The sequence below is a fragment of the Pseudorasbora parva genome, chromosome 11 (assembly GCF_024679245.1).
Source record: "Pseudorasbora parva isolate DD20220531a chromosome 11, ASM2467924v1, whole genome shotgun sequence".
In the NCBI taxonomy this organism is placed as follows: Eukaryota; Metazoa; Chordata; class Actinopteri; order Cypriniformes; family Gobionidae; genus Pseudorasbora; species Pseudorasbora parva.
The window spans coordinates 16431687-16454676 of record NC_090182.1 but is presented as its reverse complement, the minus strand read 5'-3'; the positions used below and the strand labels follow the sequence as shown (position 1 = coordinate 16454676).

General features: G+C 37.2%; 1 protein-coding gene across 2 annotated transcripts in view; it reads right to left on the bottom strand.

The window, feature by feature from the left end:
• The window catches only part of fstl5 (follistatin-like 5), a 168416-nt gene that overhangs the window by 12500 nt on the left and 132926 nt on the right, over positions 1-22990 (bottom strand). For both annotated transcript variants that reach the window (XM_067457225.1, XM_067457226.1), the window contains exons 11-15: positions 18007-18033; positions 17776-17894; positions 12847-12996; positions 560-667; positions 54-178 (exon numbers count right to left, since the gene is read on the bottom strand). In XM_067457225.1, coding sequence (XP_067313326.1) covers positions 54-178; positions 560-667; positions 12847-12996; positions 17776-17894; positions 18007-18033 — 529 coding nt within the window. The remainder of the gene's footprint in view (positions 1-53; positions 179-559; positions 668-12846; positions 12997-17775; positions 17895-18006; positions 18034-22990) is intronic.

The window sequence follows — 22990 nt, the reverse complement described above, 5'->3', positions numbered from 1 at the left end:
CAGTCAGTACGTGCTCATTGCTCATATTTGGTGGAGATGTCGCTCTCTTTTACCTGATGTGATTGATGGTGAGGCTGATGGGAGGAATGAAGAAATCCTCCACCCTGTCGAAGCGATGGCCGACTGGCTGGGTGTGAATGGTGTGATGGGACATGCTCCCACTGGCCTGGCTGATCACCTGAAGAGTTACACATTCAGTAGGAACATGAGTGATGCAATTTCATTAGAGAAATCTCCTTGTCTTGAGGAGCTCAATGTATTCAGTCTGCAATTTACCAAAGCTATGCATTAGGGGGGACAGGTGTTGCAAATGATGTGATATGGAACCCCACCGCGACCCCATGCTATGTGGTTCAACTTTACATCACTTAGGAATGCTCCAAAAATGCCAACTAAAATCCTCAAAACATACTCAGCAGGGCCAACTCACACTTGAATATTCAGATGAGAGAAACTGTTAGACAGAATGTCCCAGTTCTCTTGTTTGAGAGCAGCTGTCAAAAGCATCCATCGAGTGTTGATTAACACTCAAAGATGATCCTAGAGTAATTTTCCTCACCTGGAGCGTTGGGAAGTTTTTCTCGAGATCTCCCCAGCTCAGGATCCACACCTGGTCATGAGACTTGTCATAGTGCAGCTTCACTGGAACCCGGTCTGTGTTCACAGTCTGTTGACAACAGCAGATTTAGTAAATTTAGTATTTCAATTTAGTAAGCAGGCTCAGGCAAATCTCATGTTTAATTCATAGGATGAAATCTGATTTGAATTAGCCACGCAGGATGTGAAACTGGAATTGGCTTCATGATTCATTAACCCTTAAAGACAGAGACACCTGTCTGTGGTTAAAAAAACAACTATAGTTCTAAAATGTTGCTAATCCAATCTATATGCTATAAACCGCACCGTAAAGGAGAGAATCTCCGATTTTCATAACTATTACATTTCAATTAATAATTCATTGGCTCAGTAGTCAGCGTGGATGCGTCATCAAAATATGCAGGGGCCCCCAAGACAATTCTCTTTTCCGTTATCCTTTTTTTTGTTTTGTTTTGGATCAAGGTAATTATGCGTACGTTGAGCATCGTTGTCACACACCCGAATCGAGTCGCAGCGGACACCAAGTACATCGTCACCTCAACATGTCGAACGAAAATGTAAGAAAACATGATAGTGGCAGGGGTGGATCTAGCGGGGTTTCAACTGCCACCCTAAAAGAAAGACCAAGACTGACAAAAACTTAGCCCAGGGCCCCGCAATGGCTTAACATGGCCCTGCACACGTGGGTTGTTCCCCTGAGCCGAACAGAAATTATTTTTTATCATTAGACCCGCCCTCCCCCATTGCCCCATTGCCAGATTCTTTAAAACTGTCATCAATTCAACCAATAAACATAGTGTTTGGTTTTTTGAACCACCAGTCACATGTTTCTCTGAAAAATGTATGTGAAAGTGGGTGTGAATTTGTGAAAAAAATTACCCCCCCCCCCACAGAAATAAACGCGTGTAGGGCACTCTAACAGATATATTTCTCTATTTGTATGTAGTTGGTGTTTTACACTGTTTTTACTCAGTATATTTTCCTCAATGGGTGAGAAAAACAAAGAAAAGTAAAGGCACGTCAGGCGCCCCAAAAATGTTCTAGGTCTTTAAGGGTTAAAATGATTAAATTAAATTATGTATAATTTAATAAATTACCATTCAAAAGTTTGGGGTCAGCATGATTTATTTACTTATTTATTTTTAAGAAATTAAACATTTTATTCAGCAATAATGCATTAACTTTTTATCTATCAAAAAAACCTGAAAAAAATAAGAATGTCAATATTTTACAATATTTTTAATCAAATATACAAAGCATTGGTAAGCAAAAGAGGCTTATTTAAAAAATAAATACATGCATTCCGGTTTATTCAATCATTTATATTATTTATATTAATCATTTATATTTATATTACATTCATATTTATTTTTATTCATTCGATATAATATAATGTACATTTTCATACTGAATTCCCTTCTAAATGGCACACAATTTATTTCAAAATGAGCAAAACCGTATTCATGGGAGTGAAATGTTATAATTATCTCATGCTAGGCACAGCTATGACAGGCGCTTCGGCGTTTTTGCCTCTGGTCAGAGTGTCTTTGAAAAATTGATCAATTTTCCACATTGTTTGCTTTTAAAGAGTCCCTGTGAGAATTCAATGAAATCACTGGAACTCATTATATTAATTCAGGAGGCTGATTCCCAGCAAGCTCGATGCTTTTTGACATTCTACAAAAGTCACAATAAAAGTTTACAAGTCCACCAAAGCAACTATCCATGGCAGAGAGAACGTGTGTTGATTCCGAAAGCACAGCTGTACGTTTTTTTCTCTCACATGCAGAGTTTGGTTATGGGTGTGCATTTTAAACAGAGTGCTGACAGTAACAATAGCTCAGCCGGTTTGCAATTATAGCTTTGCATCCATATCCATTCTCTGTCACCTGGCTGGAAATATTCCACTGGGAAACAAATGATTCATTTTATGCAGTGATAGCCTTACTGTGCAATTTTCACACCTCATTGTGCTTACATGGATGCACGCAAATATGGAGAAAAAAAAAAGAAAAAAAGTTAATTTGCACATTGAGCATTGTAAAAATGATTATACTCTCTCTTTTTCTCTCAGTGGGGTGAACTTTTTTTCCCCTTCAAAATGTCTTCAACTTCAGCTAAGTGTTTTGTATTCATCTGATGCAGCATTCACTGTTAAGTCCTCCACAATGTGAGCATTTGCACAGCTTGTTTCGACAACACATGGCATTGAAAGAAACGAAGAGTGAACCAGTGTTCGTGTTTAGCTATGATGAAGGAGGCTGATTGTTGTCTTCAGCGTCAATCTCCATGTGTGCAATAATCTGTGGGAGCAGATGTGCACATTGAATTTTTATCCCAGCACATCCCTCCCCTTCTTCCGAGGATTAGATTGAATAATAGAAACTCTTCAGCACATATAAACGAATTCTCAACACCATCCTTAGCAGGTAAAAAAAAATACAAAATACAAAATACAGGATAAAAAGTTTTGGTTGATAAAAAGTATGCTCTGGGTTAAAAGTAATTTGTAGAAAAACATTGGATTCTTCTATCTGCTTCTTGGTTTCTAAAAGAGCAGGTGCCTATTAAGCACTTGCTAATTTGCATGGGGTAATGAAAACCAAACTCCCAGGTGATAAATAATGAGTGCCAGTGGATTGTGAGGCATCATGGGATACACAAGTGAGGCCTGGAATGGAGAGAAGGTCTTGCTGGCATGTACCCCGGAATTCACTCTAAAAAAAAGCACTTTTCAGCCAGGCACATTAGCCTTTCCCTGCAACTCATGTCAAGATCATAGATCAAATCGTAGATAATCTACATTATACACTCAAAAAATGTAATTCTATAATCATTTTCTTTATTAAGTTTTTGGATCTGTATATGCTGATGATGTCTTTATATGAGATTACAGCAATAGCAAATCACAACAATTTCCCGATGGACAAAATCAAGTTCCAACCTACATTATTTCTTGTTCGGGAAGCTGCTTCACTTGTATATAGACGGTTTCAACGGTAACAACATAAACAAACACTACTGCGCATGCGCGCTTTTGTGGCCCAAACTTAACTTCCGGTAGACATCAATAACACCAGAGGATGCGATATCTTTCTTATGCGTTAGCATCTTTAATTTTGATGGTGCACCATTATCTTAATGTATAGATTTTTTTTTGTTTCAGCATGTTTATTACAAATAATCTCCCATTTATGTCTTTAATATAGAGTGGGAAAACACCCCACTTAAAGGGTAGGTCACCCAAAACTAAAAATCCTGTCATTCATTACTCACCGTCACGTTGATCCCAGAGTTTCCGCTAGAAAAAAATGGAGCCGGTCAAAGTGACCGGCAGAGGTTTCGTTTTCCGGACATTTTGATGATATATGCCGGTCAAAAACTCCTGAAAGCAGTTTATGTAACTTATTAAAAAAAATTACCATGTTTATTAGCCGAACTTTCAAATAGACGGAAAAAAAACATGAACGTCCGATTGGCGTCAATCAACCAATTTTTTTAACTTATAGGCGTAATTTGCGGGTGGGACAGGTGGGACATGTCCCTACCACTTTTTTAAAACATCTTGCTTCACGGATTAACCTAACTAATACAAACAATGCAGTTCAATGCAGGAAACGCGGCTCATGCAGTCTTCACACAGACGAGCGCTTTAATCTAACGCTTAACGCCGTTGCAGAGACTTTCTGTTTGTTCCGGTCAGATCGCGAAACAAAATGCACAAAAACTGTTCCTGCTCTTGATGTACAACCACTGATGGTATTCAGTTTTGATGAGAGAAAAAATAGACCACGAGGGCAGATTAGAAACGAGAACTTCTGACAAGTTTAACAGACTAGACCAGTGATTAAGCAAAGTGTGCAAATCTATTTGCCTTTATTCACGTGAAAAATCTTTAGATGCAATAATTAAACGCAATTAATAAATTTAATTATAAACTCAGTATGTCTCATTTAGTTGGTAACATTTAAATTGGCCACAGTGTGAAATGACAAAATCATATAATAGAATATAACAGTATACTGATAACTGTAAGCAGGTAAGCACTACAAGATGTTTTTGAAATCATTAGAGAAAACGACAAAATTACTTATTCACAAAATTACGTGTGTGAATAAGTGCTACCTGTTTAAAATGTGCTTGCACCCGATCAGATTCAGTAGAAGGTAAAAAAAAAAAATCCCTTAAACTTTAACATCCCGCTCATGCCCATCGCCGTGATCATCTGTATCCAGCTGGTTTACCGTGTGAGTTCTGAACACTGCACCATGTGCTTATTTAAATCTTTTCGTTTCTACACATATTAGGCTACATATTCCTCATGTCTGTGAGGCAAGCCTGCTGAGTTTCAGTTTGAGACGCGCTTCGGTTCATGATGAAAGCGATGGCTTCCGCGACCTAGTCTATTTATTTATTTCTTATTAATTAAATACATGCAATTAACCGAAGAACCCTTTATTAAAATTAAGAGACAATTTGTACAAAACGAAAGAAAGGCTTTTTACAAAACAAAACTTAATATTAAACTAAATATCATCATTTTACCGGTGGGTTCACAGTAGCCTATATAAATGCATGCGCACTCGCCTTTCATTTATGCAATGCGTCGGCATAACATGTTTCTTTGTTTCATAATATAAGAATAATGTTGGGAAACTTGTGTCATGTGCTCTCTGTTTGATTTTTTATATTTATATCATGTTAACCAAGTATAGTACTTTAAAATGTATTTCTACTGAGTAGTGCGCCATACAAACAGACACAGACCGGAAGTTAACTTCGGGCCAGGCGCGTAACCGTAGCAACGCGCGTGCGTTCGATGAAACCGTCTATAGTACGTCACAAAATGAAAAAAAAAAAGACTATCACAACCAGTGTGGCTCATCTGTATGGGCCCCAAAATATTCATCCACACAGAACTCTATATACACTGAATAAATAAATTATACGAGTCTTATTTAATTTGTAAAGAGAGCAGGATATATTAAAATGTAGCGCATGCATTCATGATACTAAGACGGGCAGCAGGTCTCGGAGCCCTCCCCTGCTCTACAGCGGCCCACACATTTCCAATGTAAATCTGTGGTGAAAAATGGAACTGCAGCACACTATCATAAAGAGCCATTGGCGCAGAAGCGGCTGCCCCGCTTATAGTAACGTGATGTTACCTCGTGTAAACCTTGCTCCAGACCAATATATTAGTCCGCTTCGGTTATGTGTCTGCATCAGGTCAGTTACACTGTCAGAAAAAAAGGTACATTTCTGTCACTGGGCAGGTACCCTAAAGTACAAAACCGAAAAGGTACTAATATGTACCTTTAAGGTACTAATTTGCACTCTTAAAGTACTAATATGTACCTTTAATGTACTAATTTGCACTCTTAAAGTACTGATATGTACTTTTAAGGTACTAATTTGCACTCTTAAAGTACTAATATGTACCTTTAATGTACTAATTTGCACTCTTAAAGTACTGATATGTACTTTTAAGGTACTAATTTGCACTCTTAAAGTACTAATATGTACCTTTAAGGTACTAATTTGCACTCTTAAAGTACTGATATGTACCTTTTAAGGTACCAATATGTACTATTTAGGGGTAAGTAAGGTAAAGATGTACCTTTTCACTTTTGTACCAGGGTACCGCCCCAGTGACAGCACTGTACCTTTTTTTCTGAGAGTGTACTATACTGTAAAAAATCCAACTTATGTTTTGTATGACAAATTCAACTTTTAAAGTTTATTCAACTATTTAACATAAACAAAGTTGAGATAACTCAAACCAAGTTTGTACAACTAAATGACCCTGAGTTGAAAAAACTCAAAAATGTTCTGCAGCTGGTTGCCTTAAACTTTTTACTCAACTTTTTTCTCTCTCTCTCTCTCTCTCTCTCTCTCTCTCTCTCTCTCTCTCTCTCTCTCTCTCTCTCTCTCTCTCTCTCTCTCTCTCTCTCTCTCTCTCTCTGTGCGCATGTGCGGGCGTTTGTTGAGTTGATTGAGTGGTGAGTGCGTGGTCTTTTCGTGCCCGCTGTGGCTTTAAAAGATTACTTCTTTTTCTTATTTTTCTTTTTTTTGTGATTTGTTATTTGGGTAAAAGGTTTATGTTGGTGTAAATTTTACAGAGAAGCCTAGTTAGAGCGCCTAAATCAGTCTTTGTACTGAGAGGCATGGCGACTCATGGAGCTAATGATCTAGATTCACTCACGCGGCGCCACGGAGTGAAGGTGGTGGCTGCGGGGAGTGTGGAAGAGTGTAGTGTGGCGGTTGGTGATGTGGTGGGGCATGAATGTGTCTTAGCGGCGTCTAAAATGAACAACTCAATTGTGCTGTTTTTGAGTACAGTAGATAAAGCAAATGAAGTGGTTGGAAAGGGAATAAACCTGCGTGGTTTATTTACCCCGGTACTACCTCTTTCTACCCCTGCTAAAAAAGTCACAATTTCTAATGTACCCCCTTTTATTAAGGATGAGATGCTGACTAAGGAGTTGTCACGCTTTGGAAAATTGATTGCTCCCATAAAAAAGATCGCGATAGGGAGTAAATTGGGGTTGGTGAAACATGTAGTGTCGTTCAGACGATTTACGTATATGATACTGAACGGAAATAGAACTGATCTTGACTTAAATTTTAAATTTAAGGTGGATGATTTTGATTACACAGTTTTTGTTACTACAAACACGATGAGGTGTTTTGGTTGTGGCAAGTCTGGTCACTTGATCCGTGGGTGTCCAGAAAGCATCGCTCATCACAGTGAGCAGAATGATGGCGTTAAAGATAACACAGCGCAAAACGAAGACGGAGAAGTCGCCAGTACTTCTAATGCGCTGACTTCTAATGGTTCAACGTTAGTTTCACCAGACGAAAATGTTGAATCTGACCAGACAAGACAAACTGTAGAAGTTGATGAAAGAAACGCCAAAAAATCTGACATTGTAGAGAGTGTTGATTGCAATAGAAATGATGGTGGTGAGGTTTTGGAAACAACGCAAACATGTTTTAATCATATATCTGAGTTGCAAGAGAGTGTAATTCAAAATGATAACATGTTAATGGACATGGATCAGGTTGTTTTCAAAACACCCCTGAAGAGGAAAAAAAATGATAAGGGGGTGGTTTTGAAACAGGCCAGAAAGAACCAAGAAGAGAATAGGGTGGATAATGAGAGTAGTGAGAGCGAGTGCTCTGATTCAAATGTCTCAGTTTGCTCTCAATCTAGTTGGTCATGTTTTGAATATGGAGTGGATGAGATTAAAAAGTTTTTGAAAGTGACCAAAAATATGAGAGGAGTGAAAATTGATGAATATTTTCCAGATCTCAAAAGACTTCTGGAAAATATTAGGTGTTCAATGAATGAGGGTAGATTTTCAGATAAAGAAGTATATCGTTTAAAGAAATTTGTCACAAAAATTCAACTCCAATTGACTAATGATGATGAAATGGTTTAGTTATGCCCTAATTGCATGTATTGCTCTCTGTAGTGTAGTTTCTTTTTCTTTTTTAATGATGAGTGACATTCGCATTGCATCTTTAAATGTGAATGGGGCTAGAGACTGCAGAAAGAGAGCACAAATATATGAAGTATTAAATCAGAATAAAATTGATGTCCTGTTTTTACAGGAGACACATAGTGATGGGAAAAATGCAATTGAATGGGCTAAGGAATGGGGAGGTCTTCTTTTTCTGAGCCATAATACTTCAATCAGTGGGGGGGTTGCAGTTTTGTTTAACAAAAATTTTGCTCCCTCATCCTTTTCAGTCGAGGAGATTGTAAAAGGTAGATGTATGAAGATTAAAGCTGAATTTGAAGATCATGTTTTTGCTTTTATTTGTGTATATGCACCAACCTCACAGATAGAAAGAATGTTGTTTTTAGATAAACTGAATACAGTAATAGAAAAGTGTGATAATGAGTTTTTGGTATTGGGAGGGGATTTTAATTGTGTTGAAAGAAACATAGATCGAAATCATGTAGAGCCACATATGGCTTCACGTCGAAAATTGATACAAATTATAGAAACGAATGAGCTTTGTGATGTATGGAGAAATTTTAATCATGATGTTAAACAATACACATGGACACATGCTCGCGACAATTTGTTGTCAATGGCACGTTTAGATAGATTTTATGTCTTCAAACATCACCTTAGTTTCTGTACAAATAGCTCAATTATTCCAGTCGGTTTCTCTGATCATGGTATGGTTGTGTGTAGAATGTTTATTAGTTCTGTTAAGTTAAATAGTTCTTACTGGCATTTTAATGTGACATTGTTGTCTGATTTACAGTTTAAAGATGTTTTTAAGTTTTTTTGGGAGTCTTTTAAAGAACAAAAAGATCAATTTTCCTCTTTACAAGAATGGTGGGATATTGGGAAAGTAAATATTAGGCAATTATGTCAACAATATACTCTAAATGTCACAAAAAATTTAACTCAGTCTATAAAGAAGCTAGAAGATGAAATTTTAAGAATTCAAGTTTTAATTCAAGAAACAGGAAATCAAGACCATTTAGACTCTCTTATTATGAAAAGATCAGCTTTGTCTGATTTTTATAAAAGAAAGGCACAAGGGGCATTGGTCAGATCACGTTTCCAGAATGTGGAGCAGATGGATGTTCCATCAAAGTTTTTTTTCGGATTAGAAAAAAAGAATGGACAAAGACGGTATATACAGAATTTACGCTCTGAAGCTGGGGTTCTGTTATCAGACCCAGTTGAAATTAGAAAAAGAGCAGTAACATTTTATAAAAATCTTTATAGTTCTGATTATAGGACAGATCAAGATGGTGAGACTGTTTTCTTTGAAGATCTGCCAAAAATTTCTGAAAATGACAATGTAAAACCTAGTAAAACTATTACCTTAATAGAATTGTATGAAGCCCTCCAGAGTATGCAAAATGGGAAAGTCCCAGGTATAGATGGGATTCCTTTTGAATTTTATAAATCATACTGGAGTATTATAGGCGAAGATTTGCTTGCAGTTCTAAGTGATAGTTTAGTTTGTGGTTCGTTACCCCTGAGTAGTCGGAGAGCAGTTCTTACTCTTATCCCAAAGAAGGGAGATTTGAGTGATATTAAAAATTGGAGACCGGTGTCATTATTATGTTCTGACTATAAAATACTGTCTAAAGTATTGGCGATTAGGTTAGGGAAAGTGTTAGATGATATAATTAGTCCTGACCAATCCTACTGTGTGCCTGGAAGATCTATATTTGATAACATTTTTTTAATTAGAGATCTGATGGATTTTTCAAAGATTTGTGGTGTAAATTTTGGCTTGATTTCCATTGATCAAGAAAAGGCATTTGACCGTGTAGAGCATGATTATTTATGGAAAACTTTAAATGCCTTTGGTTTTAATTCAGTTTTTAAAGGTTATATTAAATTATTATATAATGATATTGAGAGTATGTTGAAAATTAATGGTGGCTTGTGTGTTCCTTTTAAAGTTCAGCGTGGAGTAAGGCAAGGTTGTTCTTTATCAGGTATCCTTTACACATTGGCAATAGAACCACTTTTGCACAGATTAAGACGGGTTTTAAAAGGCCTTACACTGAAGAACTGTGAAAGTACTTTTGTTTTATCAGCTTATGCTGATGACGTTATTGTAATTGTGAAAGAGGAAAATGATGTGAATATTTTAATGAAAGCGTTGGAAGATTTTGAAATGATATCAGCTGCAAAAGTAAATTGGTTAAAAAGTGAAGCTGTTTTGGTGGGTGAGTGGCTAACAGTGACCCCCAAACTCCCTGATGGTCTGATATGGAAAAAAGACGGTTTAAAGTATTTGGGAGTTTATTTGGGAGATGAGTCTTTTCAATCAAAAAATTGGGAAGGAATGATTGAGAAAATAAAGGGTCGCTTGGATAAATGGAATTGGATTAAGAAAATTTTGTCTTATAGGGGTCGAGCCCTTATTGTTAATAATCTTGTTGCCTCATCTCTTTGGCATCGGCTGACATGTGTTGACCCGCCACTATGTTTTCTTGCTAAGATCCAAGCGATGTTGATAGACTTCTTCTGGGATAATATGCACTGGGTGGTCCATAACATCTTGTACCTACCAAAGGATGAAGGTGGACAAGGTCTTGTGCACTTACAAAGCAGGACAGCAACCTTTCGAGTACAGTTTGTACAACGTTTCCTGACAGGCCCAGAGTCTGTAAGTTGGAGACCAGTGGCAAGTGCTATTTTAAAAACTGCTGCAGATCTAAGTCTGGACAAATGCTTATTTTTAACAGATCCAAACATTTTAAATGTGGAGAAATTTCCAATTTTTTATCGGAATCTTTTCAAAGTATGGAGTCTTTTTAAACTCCAAAGGGTAATCAATCCCACATCTTTGTACTGGCTTCTGGAAGAGCCATTAATTTATGGTGCAAGACTGGACATAACAAATGCATCAGTTTCATTGACTGAAGCCTTTATAAAGGCTAGAGTGGTGACTCTTCGTCAACTAATAAGTCTGGCAGGACCAGATTTTATTAAGGTGAATGCAGTGACAATACAGATGGGGTTTAGATCTGATCGAATGATTGAAAAACTACTACAAAAGTTACAGACTCTTCTTACAGTAGAAGAGACCGATCTACTCCGAAAATATTGTCTGGGAGAAATTACTCCCAATGATAAAGATGTTTTTCCAAAGTTGATGATTTCACCCAATTTAGAGGAGGATGGTGGAGTTTTTCTTGAATCAGAAAAATTAATGGACATGGACTTTGAAAAAGTAAATGGAAAGAAATTGTACAAGTCATGTGTGAAATGTTTGAACGAAAAAGCACTATATGGGAAAATTGATACACCTTGGCGAAATGTTTTGGGTTTGGATGATGTTGTTAAGCCAAATTGGAGAACATTTTACAAGCCACCATTAGTTAAAAAAATTGGAGATTTGCAGTGGAGGATTTTACATTGTATTGTTGCTGTAAATGCTTTTATATCTGTGTTGAATCCTAATGTAAGCCATGAATGCCCTTTTTGCTCACAGAGGGAGACTGTTTTTCATGTTTTTATGCATTGTAATAGACTTAAACCTTTATTTGAGGTTTTACAAAATTTGTTTAGGTTTTTTGATGAAGAATTTTCAATGCATACTTTTATTTTTGGTGTTAAATATACAAAGACACGTCAGAGAGAGTTTCAATTGTTAAATTTTGTGTTGGGCAAAAGTAAAATGGCAATATACATGAGTAGGAAAGATAAAATTGAACAAAATCAGGATTTTAATCTTGTGTCCATTTTCGGTGCCATGGTTAGATCAAGATTGCTAATTGATTTTAGTTTTTATAAAGCTATTTCATGTGTTGCAATGTTTGAGGATGTTTGGTGTTATGGAGGGGCATTGTGCTCTGTTGTAGATGATAATCTTCATTTTACTCAATTTGTGTAATTTTTTTAAATAGTAGTTTTTAATGTTTTTCTGTGGAAATCATTTGTAATAAAGGTGTTTTCAAATTCAAAAATTCAAATTCTCTCTCTCTCTCTCTCTCTCTCTCTCTCTCTCTCTCTCTCTCTCTCTCTCTCTCCTCAAATTGGGCTATTTTAATGATTTATCACATTTTTTATGTGGTTCAGATACAATAATATTTTGAGTTTCTATTTATTAAACCAATTTGCTTCATTTTATTAACTTTTATTTTTTATTTCAATAAACTCAATTTTAAGGCAATCAGGTTACTTACTTTTTTAATTTAAACCAACAATACCAACAATTACAGTGTAGTAATATTGTGTTTATTTTATATTTAGTTTGTTCTGTGAATAGCCATTACTTTGTTTTTTCTCACTGGAATTCCTACAAAATGTGTAATATTATAAGCAACATTCAGATGCAATAAATACTACATTAAGGCAAATCTAAGATAGCGTTCTATGCGTTTGCCATGCGTAATAAAGCATGTCAATCATCATTAGAGCACCATCATCAGGCTGAATAATGCAAGGATATTAGAATTCTGTCAAAAATGTGTTTGATGTGTTCAGGGATTAGAATAAAAAACGTACAAAATGGTTCTCATAAAGTGCTAAGACTCTGAATCTGTCGTACCTAAATGTATTGCCAGGAGCCGCTACTGATCACAACTTCAGTTTCTTACCGACTTTAAAAAATGCAGACTAGAATTATAGAGGTGTAATTCAAATTGTGGATTTAAGGATTATGAATCATACATGTTTGTCAAATTTGATCATATATCTACAGTATGTTCAAAAGAATAATGTTACAGTTTTGGTTACCGATTAACTGGCTTACCTGGACGGCTTTCTGGGATTGGATGTCTACGATGAGCAGCCTGTTCAGCAAAGGCTGTGTTGCGTAAATGAACTTGTCCTTCACATTGACGGCAGATGTCCACATACATTTCTGATCCTTCTCTCCCTCCACTTGTGGACAGACCTCCTCCTTCAGAAATAATAATTAAAGAGTCATCAAAACTGACCACACACAGAAATATTGTGGATTATAAGAATGGATGCATCTCAAAAAAAGAACATTTCGGAGACAAAGGTCTCGATCTTATCTATAGAACTGTATAGTCTGCTTCAGAGGAAGAGACTGATAGTTGGTAGAAGTGTCATTATGAAGGCAAGCTCGGTGAAAATGTGAGTGTCTGTCAGGCCTGAGGCTGAATGTGCTGTGGTTAAAGAGGTGAGAGCTGGCTTGATTGATGGCCACAGAGGTTGTTCAGAAGTGGGCGTCTCCTGTGGTGATGTGACTGACTGGGCTACTCAAGGGCTGTCGACGGCAATCAAGACGGAGACTCAGACTGATGTGACTGGATGGTCTAGCGATACTCTTGCAAGACTCAAATTCCGCTTTAGCTGGCACGAGCCACTGGCTTGTAAGGTTATTTTAATGCTGTAAGTCAAAGGTTGCGTTAGCCAGAAGTTTCAGCAGCAGTGGCAGAATAATCTGAGAGCCTTATGCCCTTTTGATAGATTACACTGAATGTGATCTGCTGCAACTTTTAACTATAATTCTCAAGCCCTGTTCACTTGTTGCTGACTATGGTAGTGGCTAGGCAATATGACTGATGTTTTGATCCCTTTGAAATTTCATAACTCTTATCACCATTTTTAATATAATAAAAAAAACAAAATTAAAATAATAGCCTAAAAACTCTCAAGCATACTGAAGACAAGTAAACAGTGATAAAGAAAGAGCAAAGAAAACAAACTACAACAGAAAAAAGACACAAATTTAATAGACCTACCCAGGGTTTTTTGCTCACAAGCCACTGTGACCAATGGTTTTGTAAATGTCATTTATTCTCATGCATTATTCTCATCAGTGTTCTATCAGCTGACATATTTCAATCTAGCATATTTTGTGTATGAGCCCACACAGTAGCCTAGTGAATAAGAGTTCAGATGCAAAAGCCTCTAAAAGCCACTTTGGTCCAAAACGAGATAACGACTCCGAGTGAATGCTCTCCACAAATAGCATACATTCATAAAATACCTTCACTTCAAACCCACTAAAACTCAGCCTTAGCCATTTAGAAGTACCTGTACTTAGGTAGAGATCTATATATAGGAGCCTGACAGAAATGCTTATTTTAAAGAAAAACGTCAGATGGATTTAGAGGCTTTTTCCATCTGAACTCCTTACGTCCATAATGCGTTTTGACAGTTTATAGTATAAATGAAACATTATGGTGAAAGTCAAACATGATCTGAAACAGCCACTAAAATGACTGATGAAAAGAGGGAAAAACATCATCCTGCAAGCCGTTTAAACTCACGATGACCTCATTTACTAGAGTTGATCATTTTAGTATGTACATTTTGACGAGTTGTAGAATTTAAAATAGATAATCAGTTAAGGGAATATATTTTCACTTAAGAGTTATATTACACCATGTGGCATGTTGTAGCTATAGTTTCTAACTATGTTGCTATTTTTTTTTAATAAAAAAATGGTATAGATTAGAAAAAAAAAGAAAACAAGGTTAACATTGGCCTGCATGGTAATGAGGAGACAGTCAGACTGTCCCTCAGACAGTGCACATATACTGAAATGAGTCAGCTTCTCTGAGTTATTATTATTGTACTTTTTGCGGTTGAAGAACTGATTGAGAGATTAAATGAGAGACAGATTTTGGTCAACTGGACTATATCAACATAATGTTTGATGTTCCTTCATGTTTATTTTCCTTCTACAACATAGAAAAGAGGAAGGAATGATGACGTTCACTTGTGCTCCGCTTCGCTTGAACTGAGGCGCTGGTACAGTGACCGCTCGCACTACATTGAAGAGGGTCAAAATTTTATTTTGTGTAAAAATATTCATGATGCAGCCTGAAAAGTGACCAACAGTCTCTCTTAATAAATAAATAAAAGCATAATCTAGCCTGCATTTGTGTCCTGTAAGCTTGTGAACTAAAAATGTGTACAAAACAGAGCCTATTATATGGCTTATGAAAATTAAACTGACAGGTTGTTATGTGCTCAGGATTTGGGCTGTTGATTTTTCTTTCCCTTTACTTTCACTTGCTCCGCTAGTCATCATTACAGCGCTGACACCTGAATGGGCATCTCGTGATAAAAGCGCAGAAGCAAACCAGAAAACAGAATTGTTTGTTTTGCCATGCTTCATCTTTTTACCGTGTTTTGTTCTCCTTTACTTTTTGTTTGCTCCTTGAAGAGAATGATTTTTGTTTAGAAAATATTTTGCTTTTTCCCTTTCCTTTTGGAGGGTTGTCCTTGAGATAGTTTGATTCTTTGAATCTTTATTCTTTTCCATAGTTTTTTTACCCCCTCCAATGTTATCTCGACCAGGGAGCAGGGAACAGGAAAGACTGTCACATGACATTTCGCAACATCTAAGAAAGCGCATTGTTAACACACTAGGTAAGGAATGGGTGCCATTATTGTATGTTTTGAGTTTTGTAGTGTAGGTTATATAGGGTGTCCTGGGTGCTGATTTTTATTTTATTGTGTGTTTATTGTGTCTCTTTATAAATTGAAATTGAAATGAGACCACAGCTGAATGACACAAATATAATGAATCATTTTCACAAAATAAACATTACTGAAGTTTTATCAAAACGTTTATCAAATAAAATTGTGTCAGCTGGCAAAAGTAACTGCAATGATTTGTAAGATTGTCAAAATGACCAACGAATATTTAAAAAGGAGGAAAGTACATGTTATAGTGATTTCCCACAAGCAGGACATAGAAAAAACATATCGTAATGCTCTCTAAATGTTCTTCCCCAGACAGTGTTGCACTGGAGCTTGCCGTTATGGCCTGGCATTTGATTGATGTCCTAATAGAGGCCTGCTGCCTCTCTGGAGGCTGGAAACTCAAACTCTCACCGCCCAGAGCTCCAAACAAACACAGCTGTCTCATCAGCATACCCAGCTCAGATGTAACAGTAGAACAGAGGAAGGCAATCATTTAATAGCTTGTGTAACTCTAGCAGCTGCCTATCAGAAAGAGCAGAGGTAGGGTATGTGTATGGCATATATAGAGTAATGTGTAGTGTGGGGATGTAAACTGTGTTAAGTGATGGAGGGAGGAGCTCAACTCATGCATGTGCAGAGAATTCAACTCCACAGGGTTAAACACTCATGTCTGAAAAGGACCAATACACAACGAAGAAGCTGCAGAAGAATTAAATAAAAGAAACAAACAGGAAAGAGTAATGGATGGATGGATGGATGGATGGATGGATGGATGGATGGATGGATGGATGGATGGAAAGATGGATGGGGGACTGGAATGAAGGAAGGAAGGAAGAAGGAAGGAAGGAAGGAAGGAAGGAAGGAAGGAAGGAAGGAAGGAAGGAAGGAAGGAAGGAAGGAAGGAAGGAAGGAATAAAAAAACAAGAAACAAGAAAAAGAGAAAGAGAAAGAGAAAGAGAAAGAGAAAGAGAAAAAGAAAGAGAAAATAAGGAAGGAACAATGGATAAATGGATGAATGGGAGGAAGGAAGGAAGGAAGGAAGTAAGGAAGGAAGGAAGGAAGGAAGGAAGGAAGGAAGGAAGGAAGGAAGGAAGGAAGGAAGGAAGGAAGGAAGGAAGGAAGGGTGGATGGATGGATGAATGGATGGAATGAAGAAAAATAAAGAAAGGAAGGGTGGATGAAGAAAGAAAGAAAGAAAGAAAGAAAGAAAGAAAGACAAGAGAAGGAAGGAAGGAAGGAAGGAAGGAAGGAAGGAAGGAAGGAAACAAGAGAAAGAGAAAGAGAAAGAGAAAGAGAAAGAGGAAAGAGAAAGAGAAAGAGAAAGAGAAAGAGAAAGAGAAAAATAAGGAAGGAAGGAACAATGGATAAACGGATGAATGGGAGGAAGGAAGGAAGGAAGGAAGGAAGGAAGGAAAGAAGGAAGGAAGGAAGGAAGGAAGGAAGGAAGGAAGGAAGGAAGGAAGGAAGGAAGAAGGAAGGAAGGAAGGAAGGAAGGAAGGAATAAAGAAAGGAATGGTGGATGATAGATATGCATCGATGTAAAGAAAGAAAGAAAGAAAGAAAGAAAGAAAGAAAGAAAGAAAGAAAGAAAGAAAGAAAGAAAGAAAAGAAAGAAAGAAAGAAAGAAAGAAAGAAAGAAAAAGAAAGAAAGGAGGGAAGAAAATAAAATAAGAAAAAAATGGGAGTATGGGTGGATAGATTGAATGAAGAAAGGAAGGAGGGAAAAAGAAGGAAGGAAGGAAGGAAGGAAGGAAGGAAGGAAGGAAGGAAGGAAGGAAGGAAGGAAGGAAGGAAGGAAGGAAGGAAAAAATAAAGAAAGGAATGGTGGATGATAGATATGCATCGATGTAAAGAAAGAAAGAAAGAAAAGAAAGAAAGAAAGAAAGAAAGAAAAAGAAAGAAAGAAAGAAAGAAAGAAAGAAAGAAAGGATGGAAGAAAATAAAATAAAAAAAGAATGGGAGTATGGGTGGATAGATTGAATGAAGAAAGGAAGGAGGGAAAAAGAAAGGAAGAAAGGATGGATAAAGCACCATCCATGCTGTATGTAGCAAATGAGCTAAAGCAAACACCAGAAGCAAACAAAAAAACATTCAGGCAAACATCCGCAATCAAACATTTTTCTTGTAAAATAAATGCAGAAAAATGCTGATAAATAACCAGCACTCATAAAGCCCACACTCTGCTCGGGGTTAGAGCGAGCGGGAGGGAAAACAGAGGGTTTATGTTGAACATTTACAAGAACTTTAACATTTCTTTAATACGACAGCTCACCTGCAGGCCAAGAAGCTTCTCGCTGGGCTTGATGTGTCTCTGAATCTCACAGGCCACGGGCTGGATGACTTTAATACCGTCCTCATAAAACACATAGAACATGTTTCCAATCCCCAGACCTGCAGTGGGACAGAAATCAGACTGTTCAGGGCTCAGAACCACCTAAAACAACACAGTCCAGACACACGCGAGACATTAATATTGTATTAAAACGCCATGCTTAGTGCTTACCTTCCTCTCTCCACAGTATGTTTGCCACTGGAAGAGAACACAAAGAAACTCACGTGAGAGAGGTTTGCTGAAACCTTTAAAATCCAATATTACAGACACAAGATCAACTCACTCTTCCGGCTGTAAAAACCTCCCACAGATTATTGCAACAGCATTTGTAATTTCTGGTTGGTTTTCCTAACATGGTTTGAAGCTATGAGGAGTTGTGTTTGGTTTGGCCAAGTAATTATACTCTGCAACCTGAGGAGCTTATTGATTTGCCTCGCTCATGTGTAATCAATACTGTGTCGGCGTTATACATTGAGGTCGGCCTGTGGGGATTTACACACTCACACATAGCCACCAACCACAAAGTTCGCACGGAGGAAACTGTGTGCATTAGGGTGAAAGTCAGAGCTTATCTTTGCATTAAGTGTGATTACCCACACTGAAAAAAAAAAAGGCCGTCACTCGGAGTGGTACCTTAAGGATACATTTTTGTACCTATTTTGTACCACATTTTGTAAACAGGGGTAGGCAAGTTCGGTCTTAGAGAGCTGATGTCCTCCAGAGTTTAGCTCCAACCCTTCTAAGCAACCACAGTATACAACTCATGGCTCCCAGCATGCATTGCAACATTATGTATATCACCATTATTGAGACGTATAGGCTGATTCTGCACGTCTAAACTTTTCCTCCTTTAGGGCCCAATCACACAGAACGCGTTTTTGCAACAAGAGGCGCCCCAAAGGGGTGCTCCGAGCACATTAAGCTGAAAAAAAGTCAACTCTGAGCGGAAAAGCAGCCAACGTCATCGTGTTTATTTTCTGTTGTCCAATTGAATTAATGGAGAGGCGGACCTTCTGTTGTGTTGACTGTTACATTGATTTCACTGACAGTACAGGAGATTGAGGGGGTTGCCTAGAAACAAAAAAAAACAAAAAAACAAAAAAAAACGCTGCACACTTTTCTGAATGAAAAAACGGCAACCAAAAAAGGCAGTGCAGTGCGCCTCACGTTTTCGAACCTGAAAAACGCGTTCTGTGTGATCGGGGGCCTTAAAATGTTTAAAAAAAAACAACATTTAGAACATCTGATCTGTGGCAAAAAGTATTGTTGATGAATATGATTTATTCATATTTTTATTCAATTCTTCATGGTACAGTTTGTTTATGGCTTCTTTTGTTTTGAACAATTATATGTTTTGTTTACACTGTAACAAAAAACACAAACTCAAATAGAAATCCAAGTCAAACAAAGGAACTAAAGGAAACACTGATCTCCATAATGGCGACCAAACATTTTCAATAAAACATCCAAATCTAAACCTCTGTTCATTCTCAATAGGAGCTTCTAGAGATGTCTTTCAGGGTTGGAACCAAACTCTGCAGCACAGCGACTCACTAGGACGAACTGAGGAAAACAATGGTATAGTTGTACCCTAAGGGCTAATTGTGTACCTTTATGTTTTGTTCCCTGAGGAACAAAATTGTACCTCCACTGTACCCTTTTTTTTCTGAGAGTGCATGGCTGATGGAGCCGTGCATAGTGTTACCTCTTAAACTCTGCAGATTGAGATAAACGCCTTTGCTAGCAATGATCAAATATCTTTAAAATGGGTCTTGTGGCAATCAAGTGGCTTAGCAGTCTCATTGAAGCATTACCAAAAAATACCGCGCAATTAACTCCTGAATAATTCCAAAAGCATTTTAGAAAGGAACAAATGGACTAATAACTATACTAAAACGCCTCCATTAGAAATAAATGGTTCCTGATAGCCGCAGCATCCGTGTTAAAAATAACAATGACGGCCATTACCCACAAAAGACAGATATGCCATTACTCCTTGCGCAATATTTGTCACAGAGGAAATATTGATAAATATGACTCATTAGCATGAAAGAGCACATTATGTCACCAACAGCCAAATTCTCCTCATGCATTCTGACTGTTCACTAGTGCAGTCTGCGGTGAAGATGTGACCTCTAACCGTTCCTCGGCGATCTGATTCAATCTCTCACAGTCTGCGAATCAATCTCCCACAATTCACCTGTGCTACAATCCCTACGCCAAGCGATTCTCATTCTCCACTCTCACTTCATCAAGAAGACAGGAGAGCCGAGGAACGGTTTCAAAGAATAGTGATGGAGCTGGAGTTAATCTTCAAAAAGTCCTTAGTCAAGTTCTTTTTTATGAGTTAATGTATCAGCAATCTAAAAGACTTTTGTGAAAAATATTGCCATTGCATCAGCAATTGATTAGCAATGTAAAAAAAGAAAGAAAAAAAGACATGGGAAGCAGAAGGGAGTAGTTTGTAGAAAAATAGCCTAGTCTTTCTTTTCCGACAACACAGCGTACTGATACAATGTCACAGAGCAGGGAGAATAAAAAACCTTGGAAATAAGATGTTCTTTCAGTGGAGTAAAGGCTGATTGTTACTTTGGTGTCGAAACCTATGGCGTAGCCTGACATGCCCCTCTCCAGTAATGTAACAACGCCCCAAATCTATACGCCGACCGTCTGCTTCTGTTCACACTTTATTTTGATGCTTTCCCAACAGATGTTTTTACTAACTATATTTAACTTTGCAAGTACACATCAACTTAGACATTTCCCTTTCCCCTATCCCTCTGTTTTTCAAATGAAGGGGTATGAAAAATGTTCCCTTCATATATAGGCTACAGTGGCAACGTGTAGGACCCTATGATTTATATGGAAAATATGGACATAATCATGGCATCTAGTCCAAAAAAACTGAATTTACTGTATAATAATGTTTTACTCTATATAATTTAATGAAATGTGTCAATTTGTCAACTCTTCTGTTTACAATTTTAACAGTAAAGCTCTGTAGTGCAGCACTTTGTTTAACAAAAAAGTTGAATTTAATATGATTAAAAGATAAATTAAATGAATCTTCTACGCCTACACAATTCAAAAATACCACACAACTTATCTGGATTAGTTTTTATTTTTTTTATTTTTTTACATTGACTAATAAAAAATAAATTAAAAAAATGTAGTTTTTAATTTAATTAATTAGACATGCCTTTTGACTTCAAATAATTTAATGAAAATATTACATTAATTTAATAATTAATTAACTAATAAATAAATAAATAAATAAATAAATAAATAAATAAATAAATAAATAAATAAATAAATAAATAAATAAATAAATAAATAAATAAATAAATAAATAAATAAATTTTATAGGGCCCTAAACAAGTAATTTTAACATTTAATATATTCTTGTTAGATTGTATCCATTTCATGATTTCAATCAATTATACATGCTTTTTGATTGCTAAAATTGTATTTAACCATTCAAATTGTCCAAAAAAATGATCATGTTCTTGTGATAAAAATAGACACTTCCTCGCTTTATCTAGTCTAGAAATCTAGACGCGCCCTATCAGCAGCAAATCTAATCTGCTGCGAGTATCGTCTAGCAACTCTCAATAGACTTCTGAGCTGTAAAAACCAAACTCTGGTCAGGCCAATCACATCGTGTATAGAGTTGGTGGGTGGGTCTTAACATAAACATGGCAGAGTTACGGAGGTTCAGCGTGCTTCTTGTAAACACAGCGAACAGGCGTCTTTCGAATCGGCTTTGGTCGCGACTCTGGAAGACTTGGAGCTTTTCTTAGAACAAAGAACGACATTGAAATCATTCTTAAGAAAGGAAGATGTGTTCGGAGTTTTGCTGACCAGATACGGCAAAAGTTTAATCAATCAACTAGCTCCGCTTCACCATCTTCGTTGCTCTGGTTGGTTGTAGCTCTATCCTACCGCGTGCAGAGGGAGTTTGAAAGACAACCATTTATCCCGCCTCTCGGATTGAGCCCTGCCAATGGTGAGTTCCCAGACCAAACATCTTGATGTGGGTCTAGCTTGTCAGGCTCCCCTTTATCCATTGGAGTTACTGTTCGACATCGTCACATTAGACAAATCACTTTTTGTCTATTTTTTTCTCTATTTGACATTATGTGATTTTTGTCTCCTTTGCATCTTTTTTGCACAAGCCCATAAAAAAGCCCAGTTCACACATTATATTGCATAATTTGGCTCATCCATCCATCACAATGTTTAAGGTTAATGGAACAGGGCTGCTGGGAGAAACAACAAACCCTACCTCAAATGCACTCTGACCGAAAAGCAATGTTCCCGACAGCGGTGTCACATTTTAAGTTGCCAGTGGGAGATAAAGCAGCGGTATGAGTCGACTGTGATGGCAAAGGTGAAGGCCAGTGTTGGACTCTAATTAGGTCTCCAACACAACAGAAAACTAATCAAGACAAATGCCTGGGGTACACGCTTCTGCTTTGCCTCTCTGAATCATTCATGGACCTATCAAAGTATTCATGAGTTGAGAATGCAACTCCGCGTCAATCGCGGTAATGCTCCGTTATGCAAATACCCCATGTGGCCCTGCATAATTAAAAGAGCGAACATGATTTAATTATGACAATTATAAAGACTCAATCAGTGAATATTCTATAATACTGAAAGAGTTGTTGAAGTAACCTTTCCAGCTTTCTACATAGTGTGTATAATGTATATGGAAAAATACTGTGTATTCAGTAGGTTTGGAAGGTCATGCTACCTTACAGACGAGTGCACTACCTTATTTTGCTGGTATTGCTTTCCTTAAACTTTAATACAAACTCCTACAGTCTTTTGGATATTGAGGTTAATGCCCTCAGGTATAGGGCAACACCTCAGAGAGTGGCTGATGCTGAAATAGGCTCTGGAAAATACATTTGATGAAAGAAGGAAAAAGAAAATAGCCACTAATTTTTGCCTTCGAGCAGTGATGCGGTTAAACTACCCAGGAAAACCAGCCTTTAGACACATATTTGCACACACAGTGTTCAGGTTGATCAGTTTACATTAAATTAAGAAGACACAATACAATTTGAGCTGAGGTCAGCATGAAACAGAAATACTTACACAAAGTTTGGGGTCAGAAAGTATTTCAAATGTTTTTGAAAGAGTCTCTTAT